Source organism: Oncorhynchus tshawytscha, unplaced genomic scaffold (genome assembly GCF_018296145.1).
Source record: "Oncorhynchus tshawytscha isolate Ot180627B unplaced genomic scaffold, Otsh_v2.0 Un_contig_3158_pilon_pilon, whole genome shotgun sequence".
Taxonomy (NCBI): Eukaryota; Metazoa; Chordata; class Actinopteri; order Salmoniformes; family Salmonidae; genus Oncorhynchus; species Oncorhynchus tshawytscha.
The window spans coordinates 350,075-365,000 of record NW_024609755.1 but is presented as its reverse complement, the minus strand read 5'-3'; the positions used below and the strand labels follow the sequence as shown (position 1 = coordinate 365,000).

The 14,926-nt window shown below is 44.4% G+C and overlaps 1 protein-coding gene across 1 annotated transcript in view; it reads right to left on the bottom strand.

The window, feature by feature from the left end:
- scg3 (secretogranin III) overlaps positions 1-9,534 on the bottom strand; it is a 30,379-nt gene extending 20,845 nt beyond the window's left edge. The window contains exons 1-4 of the mRNA XM_042317630.1: positions 8,997-9,534; positions 8,136-8,191; positions 7,857-7,899; positions 5,234-5,473 (exon numbers count right to left, since the gene is read on the bottom strand). Coding sequence (XP_042173564.1) covers positions 5,234-5,473; positions 7,857-7,899; positions 8,136-8,191; positions 8,997-9,105 — 448 coding nt within the window. The 5' untranslated portion in view covers positions 9,106-9,534. The remainder of the gene's footprint in view (positions 1-5,233; positions 5,474-7,856; positions 7,900-8,135; positions 8,192-8,996) is intronic.
- Positions 9,535-14,926: the final 5,392 nt, after the last annotated feature.

The window sequence follows — 14,926 nt, the reverse complement described above, 5'->3', positions numbered from 1 at the left end:
GTACAGTAGAGTACACTACAGTAGAGTACAGTGCAGTAGATTACAGTGCAGTAGAGTACAGTGCAGTATTTGTATATATTATGGATCCCTATTAGCTGCTGCCAAGGCAGCAGATACTCTTCCTGAGGTCCGGCAGAATGAAGGCAGTTATACAATTTAAAAAACATTATAAAACATTCGTTACAGTATTCACAACAAACTAAGTGTGTGCCCTCAGGCCTATACTCCACTACCACATATCCATAACACAAAATCCAAGTCTACGTTTGTGTATAGTGCATATGTTATCATGTGTGTGTATGCATGTGTCTGTGCCCATGTCTGTGTTACTTGACAGAGCCCGCCGTTCCACAAGGTGTATTTTTACCTGCTTTTTAAATCTGATTCTTCTGCTTGCATCAGTTTCAGTACAATACAGTAGAGTACAGTAGAGTAAGTACAGTACACTAGAGTACAGTAGAGTACACTACAGTACACTAGAGTACAGTAGAGTACAATACAATAGAGTACACTACAGTACACTAGAGTACAGTACACTAGAGTACAGTAGAGTACAGTACAGTACACTAGAGTACAGTAGAGTACAGTACACCAGAGTACAGTAGAGTACAGTACACTAGAGTACAGTAGAGTACAGCACAGTACACTAGAGTACAGCACAGTACACTAGAGTACAGTAGAGTACAATACAGTACACTAGAGCACAGTACAGTACAGTACACTAGAGTACAGTACAGTAGAGTACAGAACAGTAGAGTACAGTAGAGTACAGCACAGTACAGTACAGTAGAGTACAGTACAATAGAGTACAGTAGAATACAGTGCAGTAGTTGAGTACAGTAGAGTAGAGTAGAGTACAGTACAATACAGTACAGTACATTACAGTACAGTAGCATAGAGTACAGTACAATAGCATAGTACAATACAGTACACAATAGAGTACAGTACAGTACAGTACAGTGCAGTAGAGTACATTACAGTACAGTGCAGAACAGTAGAGTACAGTAGAGTACAGCACAGTACAGTACAGTAGAGTACAGTACAATAGAGTACAGTAGAATACAGTGCAGTAGTTGTACAGTACAGTAGAGTAGAGTACAGTACAATACAGTACAGTACATTACAGTACAGTAGCATACAGTAGAGTACAGTACAGTAGCATAGTACAGTGCAGTAGAATACAGTGCAATATAGTTGAGTACAGTACAGTACAGTACAGTGCAGTAGAGTACAGTACATAGTTGAGTACAGTACAGTACAGTACAGTGCAGTAGAGTACAGTATAGTTGAGTACAGTACAGTAGCAGTACTTTAGAGTACAGTAGAGTACAGTACAGTACAGTAATGAAGTAGAGTACAGTACAGTTAAGTACAGTACAGTAGAGTTGAGTACAGGTAGTACAGTACAGTGCAGTGCAGTAGAGTACAGTACAGTAGAGTTGAGTAAAGTACAGTAAAGTACAGTACAGTGCAGTAGAGTACAGTGCAGCATAGTTGAGTACAGTACAGTAAAGTACAGTACAGTAGAGTACAGTACAGTGCAGTAGAGTACAGTGCAGCATAGTTGAGTAAAGTACAGTAAAGTACAGCACAGTACAGTGCAGTAGAGTACAGTGCAGCATAGTTGAGTACAGTACAGTACAGTACAGTACAGTACAGTGCAGTAGAGTACATTACAGTATAGTTGAGTACAGTACAGTACAGTACAGTGCAGTAGAGTACATTACAGTATAGTAGAGTACAGTACAGTAGAGTATAGTAGAGTAAAGTACAGTACTTTAGAGTACAGTAGAGTACAGTACAGTAGAGTTGAGTACAGGAGAGTTGAGTACAGTACAGTGCAGTGCAGTAGAGTACAGTACAGTAGAGTTGAGTAAAGTACAGTAATGTACAGTACAGTACAGTGCAGTGCAGTAGAGTACAGTACAGTTCAGTAGAGTACAGTAGCATAGAGTACAGTAGAATACAGTGCAGTAGAGTTGAGTACAGTAGAGTACAGTACAGTGCAGTAGAGTTTAATACAGTACAGTATAATACAGTACAGGGCTGTAGAGTACAGTACAGTAGAGTTGATTACAGTACAGTACAGTGCAGTAGAGTACAGTACAGTAGAGTACAGTACAGTGCAATAGAGTACAGTACAGTAGAGTTGAGTACAATACAGTACACTACAGTACAGTGCAGTAAAGTACAGTACAGTGCAGTACAGTGCAGTAGAGTACAGTACAGTAGAGTACAGTACAGTGCAGTAGAGTACAGTACAGTACAGTACAGAACAGTACATCGGCAGTCATACAAACACACATACAATCACGCACACAGACACACATAAATATTGAAAGAATGAAACATATATGAGCGATGTTAGACTGAATGTGTCGTCACACAAAGCAAGCAATTATTCTCCTGAATAACTCCCTCCGACCATATGGGGATGTTTTTCATACACTAAGAATATAACCTTGACCCAGATCCTGAGAGGAGACTTGGCATCAGACCATAATGCCTCTATTCACTTTATAGTGCACTACTCTTGACTAGGGCTCATAGGGCTCTGGTCAAAAGTAGTGCACTACATAGGAAATAGGTTGCCATTTGGGACACAGCCCATCAGTTCCTCTGAGAGGATCAAGAGGAGCCACCTGATTGAATACTTCACATGAATCCTTCCTTATAGAAACCATGTACTGGGGCCTTTGCTTTCACCTGCCCAGCCATGTTAGATCAGTGATTAGGTCAAGGAAGGGAAGAAGGAAGGATTCAAGATGTATTTGAACAAGACCCTTTTCTTTTTTATGGTACCTGACATTTGACCCCAAGTCTAATACAGCAGTTAACTGTTTCCCTGGAACTAGTTCGAGATTAAATACTGGGTCTGTGAGAGACAGGGGCTGTGTCCCAAATAGCACACTATTCCCTATATAGTGCCCTAGTGGTGAACTAGTAGTCCACTATATAGAGGATAGGGTGCCATTTGTGATGTACTAAGTGTCTATAGTATCTTGTAGCGATGGAGGAAGAGGATTTAAGGCTTGTAGCTTAGCCTTAGCACTTCCACTGTCTCAGCCGACCGCCTGAGGAGAGATAATCCCCCCCTCTCTCTCACAGCAGCGCAGGGCCTCAGACCTGACCTCCCTAGAGGGATCAGACACCCCTATCAGACACACAGGCTCAGAGCCAAAAGGCCCAAACAGGACAGGAACAAAGACAAAGACAGGGACTCTTTGTCTACCTGGAACTACCAGAACAGCTTTATTTATAAACATTCTGATTTGGTCTATACGTCAACCATGGTTATATACAGTAGAGACAGTCTGTCCAAGAGTCTGTCCAAGAGGCCGTTATTGTAACATTCTGTCTGGTTAGTCTTTCCAAGAGGCCGTTATTGTAACATTCTGTCTGGTTAGTCTGTCCAAGAGGCCATTAATGTAACATTCTGTCTGGATAGTCTGTCCAAGAAGCCATTATTGTAACATTCTGTCTGGTTAGTCTGTCCAAGAGGCCATTAATGTGTTTCTGTCTGGATTCTGTAACATTCTGTCTGGTTAGTCTGTCCAAGAGGCCATTAATGTAACATTCTGTCTGGTTAGTCTTTCCAAGAGGCCATTATTGTAACATTCTGTCTGGTTAGTCTGTCCAAGAGGCCGTTATTGTAATCAGATTAAAATAGATACCTTAGTACTTGCTGTAGTATAAACAGACTAAAATAAACTCAGCAAAAAAAAGAAACGTCCCTTTTTCAGGACCCTGTCTATCAAAGATAATTTGTAAAAATCCAAATAACTTCATAGATCTTATTGTAAAGGGTTTAAACGCTGTTTCCCATGCTTGTTCAATGAACCTTAAACAATTAATGAACATGCACCTGTTAGAATGGTCGTTAAGACACTAACAGCTTACAGACGGTAGTCAATTAAGGTCACAGTTATGAAAACTTAGGACACAAAAGAGGCCTTTCTACTGACTCTGAAAAACACCAACAGAAAGATGCCCAGGGTCCCTGTTCATCGCATGAACGTGCTGCAAGGAGGGATGAGGACTGCAGATGTGGTAAGGGCAATAAATTGCAATGTCTGTACTGTGAGACGCCCAAGATAGCGCTACAGGGAGACAGGACGGACAGCTAATTGTCCTCGCAGTGGCAGACCACGTGTAACAACACCTGCACAGGATCGGTACAGCCGAACATCACACCTGCGGAATAGGTACAGGATGGCAACAACAACTGCTCGTGTTACACCAGGAACGCACAATCCCTCCATCAGTGCTCAGACTGTCCACAATAGGCTGAGAGAGGCTGGACTGAGGGCTTGTAGGCCTGTTGTAAGGCAGGTCCCCACCAGACATCACTAGCAACAACGTAGCCTATGGGCACACACCCACCGTCGCTGGACCAGACAGAACTGGCAAAAAGTGCTCTTCACTGACGAGTCGCAGTTTTGTCTCATCAGGGGTGATGGTTGGATTCGCGTTTATCGTTGAAGGAATGGCGTTACACTGAGGCCTGTACTCTGGAGTGGGATCGATTTGGAGGTGGAGGGTCCGTCACGGTCTGGGGCAGTGTGTCACAGCATCATCGGACTGAGCTTGTTGTCATTGCAGGCAATCTCAACGCTGTGCGTTACAGGGAAGACATCCTCCTCCCTCATGTGATACCTTCCTGCAGGCTCATCCAGACATGACCCTCTAGCATGACAATGCCACCAGCCATACTGCTCGTTCTGTGCGTGATTTCCTGCAAGACAGAAATGTCAGTGTTCTGCCATGGCCAGCGAAGAGCCCGGATTTCAATCCCATTGAGCACGTCTGGGACCTGTTGGATCGGAGGGTGAGGGCTAGGGGGCCATTCCCCCCAGAAATGTCCGGGAACTTGCAGGTGCCTTGGTAGAAGAGTGGGTAACATCTCACAGCAATAACTGGCAAATCTGGTGCAGACCATGAGGAGGAGATGCACTGCAGTACTTAATGCAGCGGGTGGCCACACCAGATACTGACTGTTACTTTTGATTTTGACCCCCTTTGTTCAGGGACACATTATTCAATTTCTGTTAGTCACATGTCTGTGGAACTTGTTCAGTTTGTCTCAGTTGTTGAATCTTGTTATGTTCATACAAATATTTACACATATTAAGTTTGCTGAAAATAAATGCAGTTGACAGTGAGAGGACATTTCTTTTTGCTGAGTTTAGATACCTTGGTACTTGCTGTAGTATAAACATACTAAACTAGATACCTTGGTACTTGCCGTTTTCCATCTTTGTTGAGTCATAGTCTTCGACTAGCCGGCGGTTCTTGGTGGAATCTGATTCGTCTGGAAAGTAAGGCTCCTTCTCCAGGCTCTCTCTGACCGGCGTCTCATTGGTCTCTTTTGACCTTTGACCTTCGGCCAGGGACTTGAGCAGAGTGAAGTCATCGTTCTCTTGTTCTGGTTCTGCCTCTTTCTCCTCTTTAGGCCCCACAGCAGGTTTGGTGTCTGAGGGGAGAGGGAAATATTTAAGAGGCTATATGAAGCTTCTGCCTCTGGGGGTGCTCCTCTTGAGCCAAAATGAGTCCACTCTATGGAGAGAAATATTGTCCAGAAAGGGCACACCTACCTTCACCCATAAATTGTTAGCCTAAAACTGAAGATTTGTGTGTTTTCATCAACTAAACTTCCATAGTGTATCTTTAAATAGAGAAGCCAGCCACCAAACCACCTTGTATCACTCTGCTGGTTTTCCTCTGTAGCTAAACAGCATTGGGCCTGGCTGGTTTTCCTCTGCAGCTAAACAGCGTTGGGCCTGGCTGGTTTTCCACTGCAGCTAAACAGGGTTGGGCCTGGCTGGTTTTCCTCTGCAGCTAAACAGCATTGGGCCTGGCTGGTTTTCCTCTGCACTGCTAAACAGGTTGGGCCTGGCTGGTTTCCTCTGCAGCTAAACAGCATTGGGCCTGGCTGGTTTTCCTCTGCAGCTGGCCTGGTTTTCCACTGCAGCTAAACAGGGTTGGGCCTGGCTGGTTTTCCTCTGCAGCTAAACAGCTTTGGGCCTGGCTGGTTTTCCTCTGCAGCTAAACAGCTTTGGGCCTGGCTGGTTTTCCTCTGCAGCTAAACAGGGTTGGGCCTGGCTGGTTTTCCTCTGCAGCTAAACAGCTTTGGGCCTGGCTGGTTTTCCTCTGCAGCTAAACAGGGTTAAAACAGGGCCTGGCTGGTTTTCCTCTGCAGCTAAACAGCGTTGGGCCTGGCTGGTTTTCCACTGCAGCTAAGCAGGGTTGGGCCTGGCTGATTTTCCTCTGCAGCTAAGCAGGGTTTGGCCTGGCTGATTTTCCTCTGCAGCTAAGCAGGGTTTGGCCTGGCTGATTTCCCTCTGTAGCTAAACAGGGTTGGGCCTGAGGTGCTTTATGAATACGGGGCCAGAGCCATGGGCTGCAGTAGGTGGTCTTGGAACCAGGGATTTGATTATAATCCCTATTAGCTGTGCACATGAAACAGCTACTCTTCCTGGGGTCCACACAAAACATGACACAGCTACTCTTCCTGGAGTCCATACAAAACATGAAACAGCTACTCTTCCTGGAGTCCATACAAAACATGAAACAGCTACTCTTCCTGGTGTCCACACAAAACATGACACAGCTACTCTTCCTGGGGTCCACACAAAACATGACACAGCTACTCTTCCTGGGGTCCACACAAAACATGACACAGCTACTCTTCCTGGAGTCCATACAAAACATGAAACAGCTACTCTTCCTGGGGTCCACACAAAACATGACACAGCTACTCTTCCTGGGGTCCACACAAAACATGAAACAGCTACTCTTCCTGGGGTCCACACAAAACACAAAACACCTACTCTTCCTGGGGTCCATACAAAACATGACACAGCTACTCTTCCTGGGGTCCATACAAAACATGAAACAGCTACTCTTCCTGGGGTCCACACAAAACACACAATACGTGTATAGGGTGTCCAATCAAAAACACAATTTTTTATATGTTAACTGTAGATAATTGTCTAAGAAAACCAATGGTCCAAACATCATGTCTCTATAATAATTCTGTAAAAGGTTATTGGAGTTTTTACCCTTGGAGGACGACTAAAATGAGTGTGACTGAAACAATAGAGGCCAGAGAAAGAGGCCAGGAAATGGCATCGTGTCAGCTAGGCTGGATTCTGTGCATGAATTAAGGCTACAGGCGACCTGACATCTCACTTTACTGTTGAACTAGTCATCTTTCTTCTCCAATCCACGGGACATAAAATAATATAGAGCTAAGATGGATAACGACATGACGTAGTATTTTCATATTTTAGTATACACTTTTCATATTCATTCAAAAATATTGTTCTTTTTCAAGATTTCTCACAAAAAGAAGCATATCTCTGTGAAATATCAATGAAGCACTGAGCGTATACCAAGCTTTTTTCCCCCAAGCCGTTTACAGTGAATTCAGCTCGTGTCATGCTAATTTAGCCTTTTGTGACCGATGGAAATAAGTTTCCAGACGACGAACACAACATGTTAAATACTGTCCGCCCCACAGTGTGGAAACCACTGTGTTAGAGAAAGACCCCACTGAACGATTCAAACATGAATAATCATATTTGTCATTATTTTTTTTACATAAGGAAGTTACATTTTATTAGCTAAGTGCGTTTTCACCAACTCTTGGTAGTGTGGGTGGACACCCTACACAGTACAGAACAGTTAAAGACAAGCACAACACAAGATCATATTGCATTGAAATAAGATAAAACAGTTATATATTGTGAAGACATCCAAGAGACAACAAAAATAATTCTTCCACACTATTCACATCCATATTCAAATGTATGTAATAACAATATTGATTGATTGCCTGAGAAGTATCCACTTACCTGCAGACTCCACTGCTGCTTTCACATCATCTGCCTCTGCAATCTGTGGAAAAGAACATGAACAGTGTAAACATTTCTCTGTTAATCATCTTCAACATAATAGCTTTGCTTGTTTACTGTTGCTCCAGTCTGGTTTGATATGATGTGGTTGATGTTTGAGAACTCTCCCTCCACAAAGTCTATTTGACATGATATCAGTCTGGAGATAGCACGGGGGATAGTTTAGAGAGAGAGAGAGAGAGAGAGAAGGAAGGAGAGAGAGAGAAAGAGATAGTTTACCTGCTCCTGGATTGGTCTCTCCTCAGTCAGTCGTCTGTTGTAAACTACAGCTTTATCTGCAGGGAAAATAAAACCACAAAATATTAATACTACTAATCACCTTTATTATTATGGTCAGCAGCATTGTCATCGTCATAATCAACATCATCATCCGCATCATCATTGTTATCATCATCCTCATCGTCTTCATCATCATCACCATCATTACCATCACCACCATCACCACCATTCACTATCACATCTTCTGAGACATCTAAAACGTGTAATTTAGGTAGAAACAAATGTAGGACCAGCCAGCCTGACTGCTTCAAATCATAGCCTTAAAAAACTATCTTAAATCAGTTTTAGAAGAAACTTTCTCCAATGAACGACAGAGAAAGACATTGACTTGAATTTGAGTGGTCCAACATCATCAGGGTATTTTTAAGATATGCCTGCTTGGTCATGTGGGCCAAGTGTGGTTTTGGTTAATGTGGTTTATTGATGAGAAAGAGGGTACAGTCTAGGGCTACAGTGAGTCCTAACTCCCGACCCGACGGGACACAGCAGCGTCATAATCGGTTTAACAAACAAAAGATAAACTGCGTTGGAAATAGAACGCAATCGGCCTTACATCGCATGCAAACGACCAACGTCACAAACTATTTGTTTATTTGTTATTTCCTGCTCTATTTTAACTTGAATTGGCTTGTTTTATATATAATGTTTAAATATATTTTTAACATGTGAAAAGGGTTATAAATATAGCCTGGTCTAGTTAAAATGTACTTTAAAAGTGGGCTATAGGCCTAGCGAACTAAAACATATTCACACTGAAACCAGTCATCACAGATGTAGGCTACCAGCAGGCCATGTACTCACCATCCTCGGCAGGTGTGGGAAAAGCAGACATCTGGGAGACAGTCACAGCAAAAATCCCGAGCAGAAGGAGAACTCCCATTCCTTTGGACGCCATTCTGAAATAAAACATCCACTCAATCGGTGGCTGTAGGCTATTTTCCGCTAGATTACTCCCGGTTATAGCTGTCTTGGGGTGTTGTGTTGTGTGGATGATCCAACCGACGATAGCGGTCACAAACTGCTGGATGTTTGGACAGCTCTGCTCTTCCTTGCTGGTGGTGCTGAAACTGACAACAGGGCTGCGCTTGGACTCTACCCGCTCTGGTTGTTACTTGGGCGGGGAGGGGCTCTTCAAATCTCCGCTCTCCTCTGGTGTTGTTGGAGCTGTTAACGACCTGCAGTGCTGAAACCAGGACACTCGCTATATTTAACTAGAGATAGATACACTGCCAGGCTCGTGGTCTATAAACTCCGTGTGAGCTGTCGTGAACTCACCTGCCGTATGCCGATAGTAGCTACCCGAAATAACACGATCTCTCTCTCGGTCGGACCAAACCGTGAAGGAGGAGAACAAAACGAATGTCCGCCCCTGATCGTGCGTCCTGTCCTGGACGCCTTAGCTTTTATAGTCGATACTGTGGGCTGTCCCATTTTGCCTCATTGGAATTAGATACATCCATACATACACAACAAGTCAACATGGTTGTGCCCAGAGCAGTGTTGTGTTTCAGATGTTTTCCATGTTCCTCAGCCCCAGTTAATCTCCTGCTTTATGAGCCTTATGCTTCAGATGAATATACATGCTGTCTGCTGATTGGATAGATCTGTCTTAATGGGACTAAAGCTTTGAGTAGAGTGAACATGCTGAGCAGTGTGTTATCAGTTGTCCATTGAGGAACAGCACACACACACTTAGTAAAGAACAATTGCTACATGCTCAGGGCATTGTTCTGGGTCTGTCTGTCTGTCTGTCTGTCTGTCCGTCTGTCTGTCATATCCCTCAGTGCAGTGGCCCTTATCTCATTCTCTCTCCCCTGCTCTGCCCGTTCACTGTCTCCTCTCTTTCAATTTCAATTCAAGAGCTTTATTGGCATAGGAAACTTATGTTTACATACAGGCACCGGTTAGTCGGGCTGATTGAGGTAGTATGTACATGTAGATATGGTTAAAGTGACTATGCATATATGATGAACAGAGAGTAGCAGTAGCGTAAAAGAGGGGTTGGCGGGTGGTGGGTGGCGGGACACAATGCAGATAGCCCGATTAGCCAATGTGTGGGGGCACTGGTTGGACGGGCCAATTGAGGTAGTATGTACATGAATGTATAGTTAAAGTGACTATGCATATATGATAAATAGAGAGTAGCAGCAGTGTAAAAGAGGGGTTGGGGGACACACAATGTAAATAGTCCGGGTAGCCATTTGATTACCTGTTCAGGAGTCTTATGGCTTGGGGGTAAAAACTGTTGAGAAGCCTTTTTGTCCTAGTCTCTGAACTCCTCCCTATAGGCTGTCTTGTTGTTGTCGGTGATCAGGGCTACCACTGTTGTGTCGTCTGAAAACTTAATGATGGCGTTGGAGTCGTGCCTGGCCATGCAGTCGTAGGTGAACAGGGAGTACAGGAGGGGACTGAGCACGCACCCCTGGGGGGCTCCAGTGTTGAGGATCAGCATGGCAGATGTGTTGCTGCCTACCCTCACCACCTGGGTGCGGCCGGTCAGGAAGTCCAGCAGGAGTTAGATGAGGAGCAGGAGTTAGATGAGAAGCAGGAGGTAGATGAGGAGCAGGAGGCAGATGAGGAGCAGGAGGCAGATGAGGAGCAGGAGGTAGATGAGGAGCAGGAGGTAGATGAGGAGCAGGAGTTAGATGAGGAGCAGGGGGCAGATGAGGAGCAGGAGGCAGATGAGGAGCAGGAGGCAGATGAGGAGCAGGAGGCAGATGAAGAGCAGGAGTTAGATGAGGAGCAGGAGGTAGATGAGGAGCAGGAGGTAGATAAGGAGCAGGAGGTAGATGAGGAGCAGGAGGCAGATGAGGAGCAGGAGTTAGATGAGGAGCAGGAGGTAGATGAGGAGCAGGAGGTAGATGAGGAGCAGGAGGCAGATGAGGAGCAGGAGGCAGATGAGGAGCAGGAGGCAGATGAGGAGCAGGAGGCAGATGAGGAGCAGGAGGCAGATGAGGAGCAGGAGGTAGATGAGAGGAGAAGGTAGATGAGAAGAGATGGTAGAAGAGGAGCAGGAGGTAGATGAGAGGAGAAGGTAGATGAGAAGAGATGGTAGAAGAGGACTGGTTCCCAATATGATAATGCTCTTCCTCTCTACAGCACCATACGTATCAAAGCTTAGCTACCACGTCCCTGTGATCAGTGTGTATCTACTGCCCTCTAGTGTGCTTTATATCAGTGTCAGAAGGCCCTGGTTCTCCTGTAGTCCAAGTCAGCAGCCCACATAGTATGGAACTGACACTGTCATTATGGGACATTCTGTATGGATGAGGTACGGAGCATGAGTCACTCAGTGAAAGTCTGCATGCTGTATGTATGCTGTGGGCTCCTGAGTGGCACAGCGGTCTAAAGCACTGCATCTCAGTGCAAGAGGCATCAGTACAGTCCCTGGTTTGAATCCAGGCTCTATCACATCTGGTCGTGATTGGGAGTCCCATAAGGCGGTGCACCATTGGTCCAGCATCGTCCAGGTTTGGCCGGGGTAGGTGGTCATTGTAAATAAGAATTTGTTCTTAACTGACTTGCCTAGTTAAATAAAGGTAATAAATCATACTACTGTATATAAAAGAAAAAACTAAATGAGTATGACATGCTGGTGTTTTAAAGAATACTCAATACAAGTTTGACATACTGGTAGTTCTACCTCAAAACATTCTATTCTCACTGAACCATGCTGCCTACTAACACATGGTGGTTCATCATTGCCCTGCCTTGCAGTAGGTGCACAACTTCCTTCCTGTTTCCTGACGATATTGAACATCAAACCTTTCTCATGGTGATCTGAGAGCATCTAATTGTAACTATTAGGATATGTAATGTATGTCTTATGATTATGGGGTTATAGAGATAAATGTTTCAAATGTTGCTCTAGGTGCCACAGTACATGTAATACTTTATAGGTCGTACGTTATATGTATTGTGATTATGTTTTACATACTTAATACAATATGTTTCCTGTTCCTTTTACTTGTCTGTCTCAGCAGTCACAGTTTGTGTCCCAAATGGCACCCTATTCCCTATACAGTTTACTACACATATCCCTATTGGCCCTTATCAAAAGTAGTAGAACATACAGGTATATGTAACAATTCTCATTAGTGGAAGGAGAGGAGGACCTAAATGCAGCGTGGTAAGTGTTCGTCATATTTTAATAGAAAAACTGAACACTACATAAAATAACAAGGAAGAGAAAACGAAACAGTTCTGCCTGGTGAACAGACACTAAACAGAAATCAAACACCCACAACCAACATGGGGAAAACAGACTACCTAAGTATGATTCTCAATAAGAGACAACGATTGATAGCTGCCTCTGATTGGGAACCATACCAGGTCAAACACATAGAAATACAAAACATAGAACAAAACATAGAATACCCACCCACATCACACCCTGACCAAACTAAAAATAGAAACATACAAAGCAATCTCATGGTCAGGGTGTGACAGGTAGGGTGTGACAGTACACTCCAGTCCATCCACGTAGAGTCAATCTACGGTCAGGGTGTGACAGTAATACACTCCAGTCAGGGTGTGACAGTAATACACTCCAGTCCATCCACGTAGAGTCAATGGTCAGGGTGTGACAGTAATACACTCCAGTCCATCCACGTAGAGTCAATCTACGGTCAGGGTGTGACAGTAATACACTCCAGTCCATCCACGTAGAGTCAATGGTCAGGGTGTGACAGTAATACACTCCAGTCCATCCACGTAGAGTCAATGGTCAGGGTGTGACAGTAATACACTCCAGTCCATCCACGTAGAGTCAATCTACGGTCAGGGTGTGACAGTAATACACTCCAGTCCATCCACGTAGAGTCAATCTACGGTCAGGGTGTGACAGTAATACACTCCAGTCCATCCACGTAGAGTCAATGGTCAGGGTGTGACAGTAATACACTCCAGTCCATCCACGTAGAGTCAATCTACGGTCAGGGCGTGACAGTAATACACTCCAGTCCATCCACGTAGAGTCAATCTACGGTCAGGGCATGACAGTAATACACTCCAGTCCATCCACGTAGAGTCAATCTACGGTCAGGGCGTGACAGTAATACACTCCAGTCCATCCACGTAGAGTCAATCTACGGTCAGGGCGTGACAGTAATACACTCCAGTCCATCCACGTAGAGTCAATCTACGGTCAGGGCGTGACAGTAATACACTCCAGTCCATCCACGTAGAGTCAATCTACGGTCAGGGCGTGACAGTAATACACTCCAGTCCATCCACGTAGAGTCAATCTACGGTCAGGGTGTGACAGTAATACACTCCAGTCCATCCACGTAGAGTCAATGGTCAGGGTGTGACAGTAATACACTCCAGTCCATCCACGTAGAGTCAATCTACGGTCAGGGCGTGACAGTAATACACTCCAGTCCATCCACGTAGAGTCAATCTACGGTCATGGCGTGACAGTAATACACTCCAGTCCATCCACGTAGAGTCAATCTACGGTCAGGGTGTGACAGTAATACACTCCAGTCCATCCACGTAGAGTCAATCTACGTCCATCCACGAGTCAGGGGTGTGACAGTAATACACTCCAGTCCATCCACGTAGAGTCAATCTACGGTCAGGGCGTGACAGTAATACACTCCAGTCCATCCACGTAGAGTCAATCTACGGTCAGGGCGTGACAGTAATACACTCCAGTCCATCCACGTAGAGTCAATCTACGGTCAGGGCGTGACAGTAATACACATCCAGTCCATCCACGTAGAGTCAATCTACGGTCAGGGGGCGTGACAGTAATACACTCCAGTCCATCCACGTAGAGTCAATCTACGGTCAGGGCGTGACAGTAATACACATCCAGTCCATCCACGTAGAGTCAATCTACGGTCAGGGCGTGACAGTAATACACTCCAGTCCATCCACGTAGAGTCAATCTACGGTCAGGGCGTGACAGTAATACACTCCAGTCCATCCACGTAGAGTTTCACATTAATATTCATATCTTCACATTCCCGTTTAACTTGAAATAACATTATCACACATTCATATCTACAGTATGTTGTTATCAATAACCTATAGACTACATATGTCTACAGTAATGTACTGTGCATTAAGTCCTGCAGTAAATTGCTGTCCCCCAAACTGATGTTCTTTTCTTCTCATTTTTATACAGACAATTTTTGACTTCACTGTGGATGTGACTCTAGACCCTGATACACCACATCTCTATACGTTCATGTGTCCTAGAGTAATTTACTGAGCAGTTAAATGCAGTCCTGCATATTGATATGTTTATTTAATCATTCTAATAAAGTGTGTGTTTCTCTCAACAGGGGATGGGATTCTAGATCCTGATACAGAACATCCCAGATTCATCCTGTCTGAAGATGGGAAACAAGTGAATTGTGGAGACATAAAACAGGATCTCCTGACACCCAGAGAAGTTTATAATGTTCTCTATGTCCTGGGAAAGGAGGGCTTCTCCTCGGGGAGCTTCTACTATGAGGTGCAGGTGGAGGAGAAGACTTGGTGGATTTTAGGAGTGGCCAGAGAGTCCATCAACAGGAAGAAGGAAATTCACCTGAACCCTGAGAATGGATGTGTGTGCAAGTGTGTGTGTTACTCACAGTCTGAATGAATTGCAATCTGTTTATCACTATATGATTATTCTAACAGAGGAAATTCACCATGTACAATTGATGCTGAATGTCATCCTATTGAGGTGCCAGAATTTGGGGTGAGCTGTTGTAACTTCTCATGGGATATGTTCT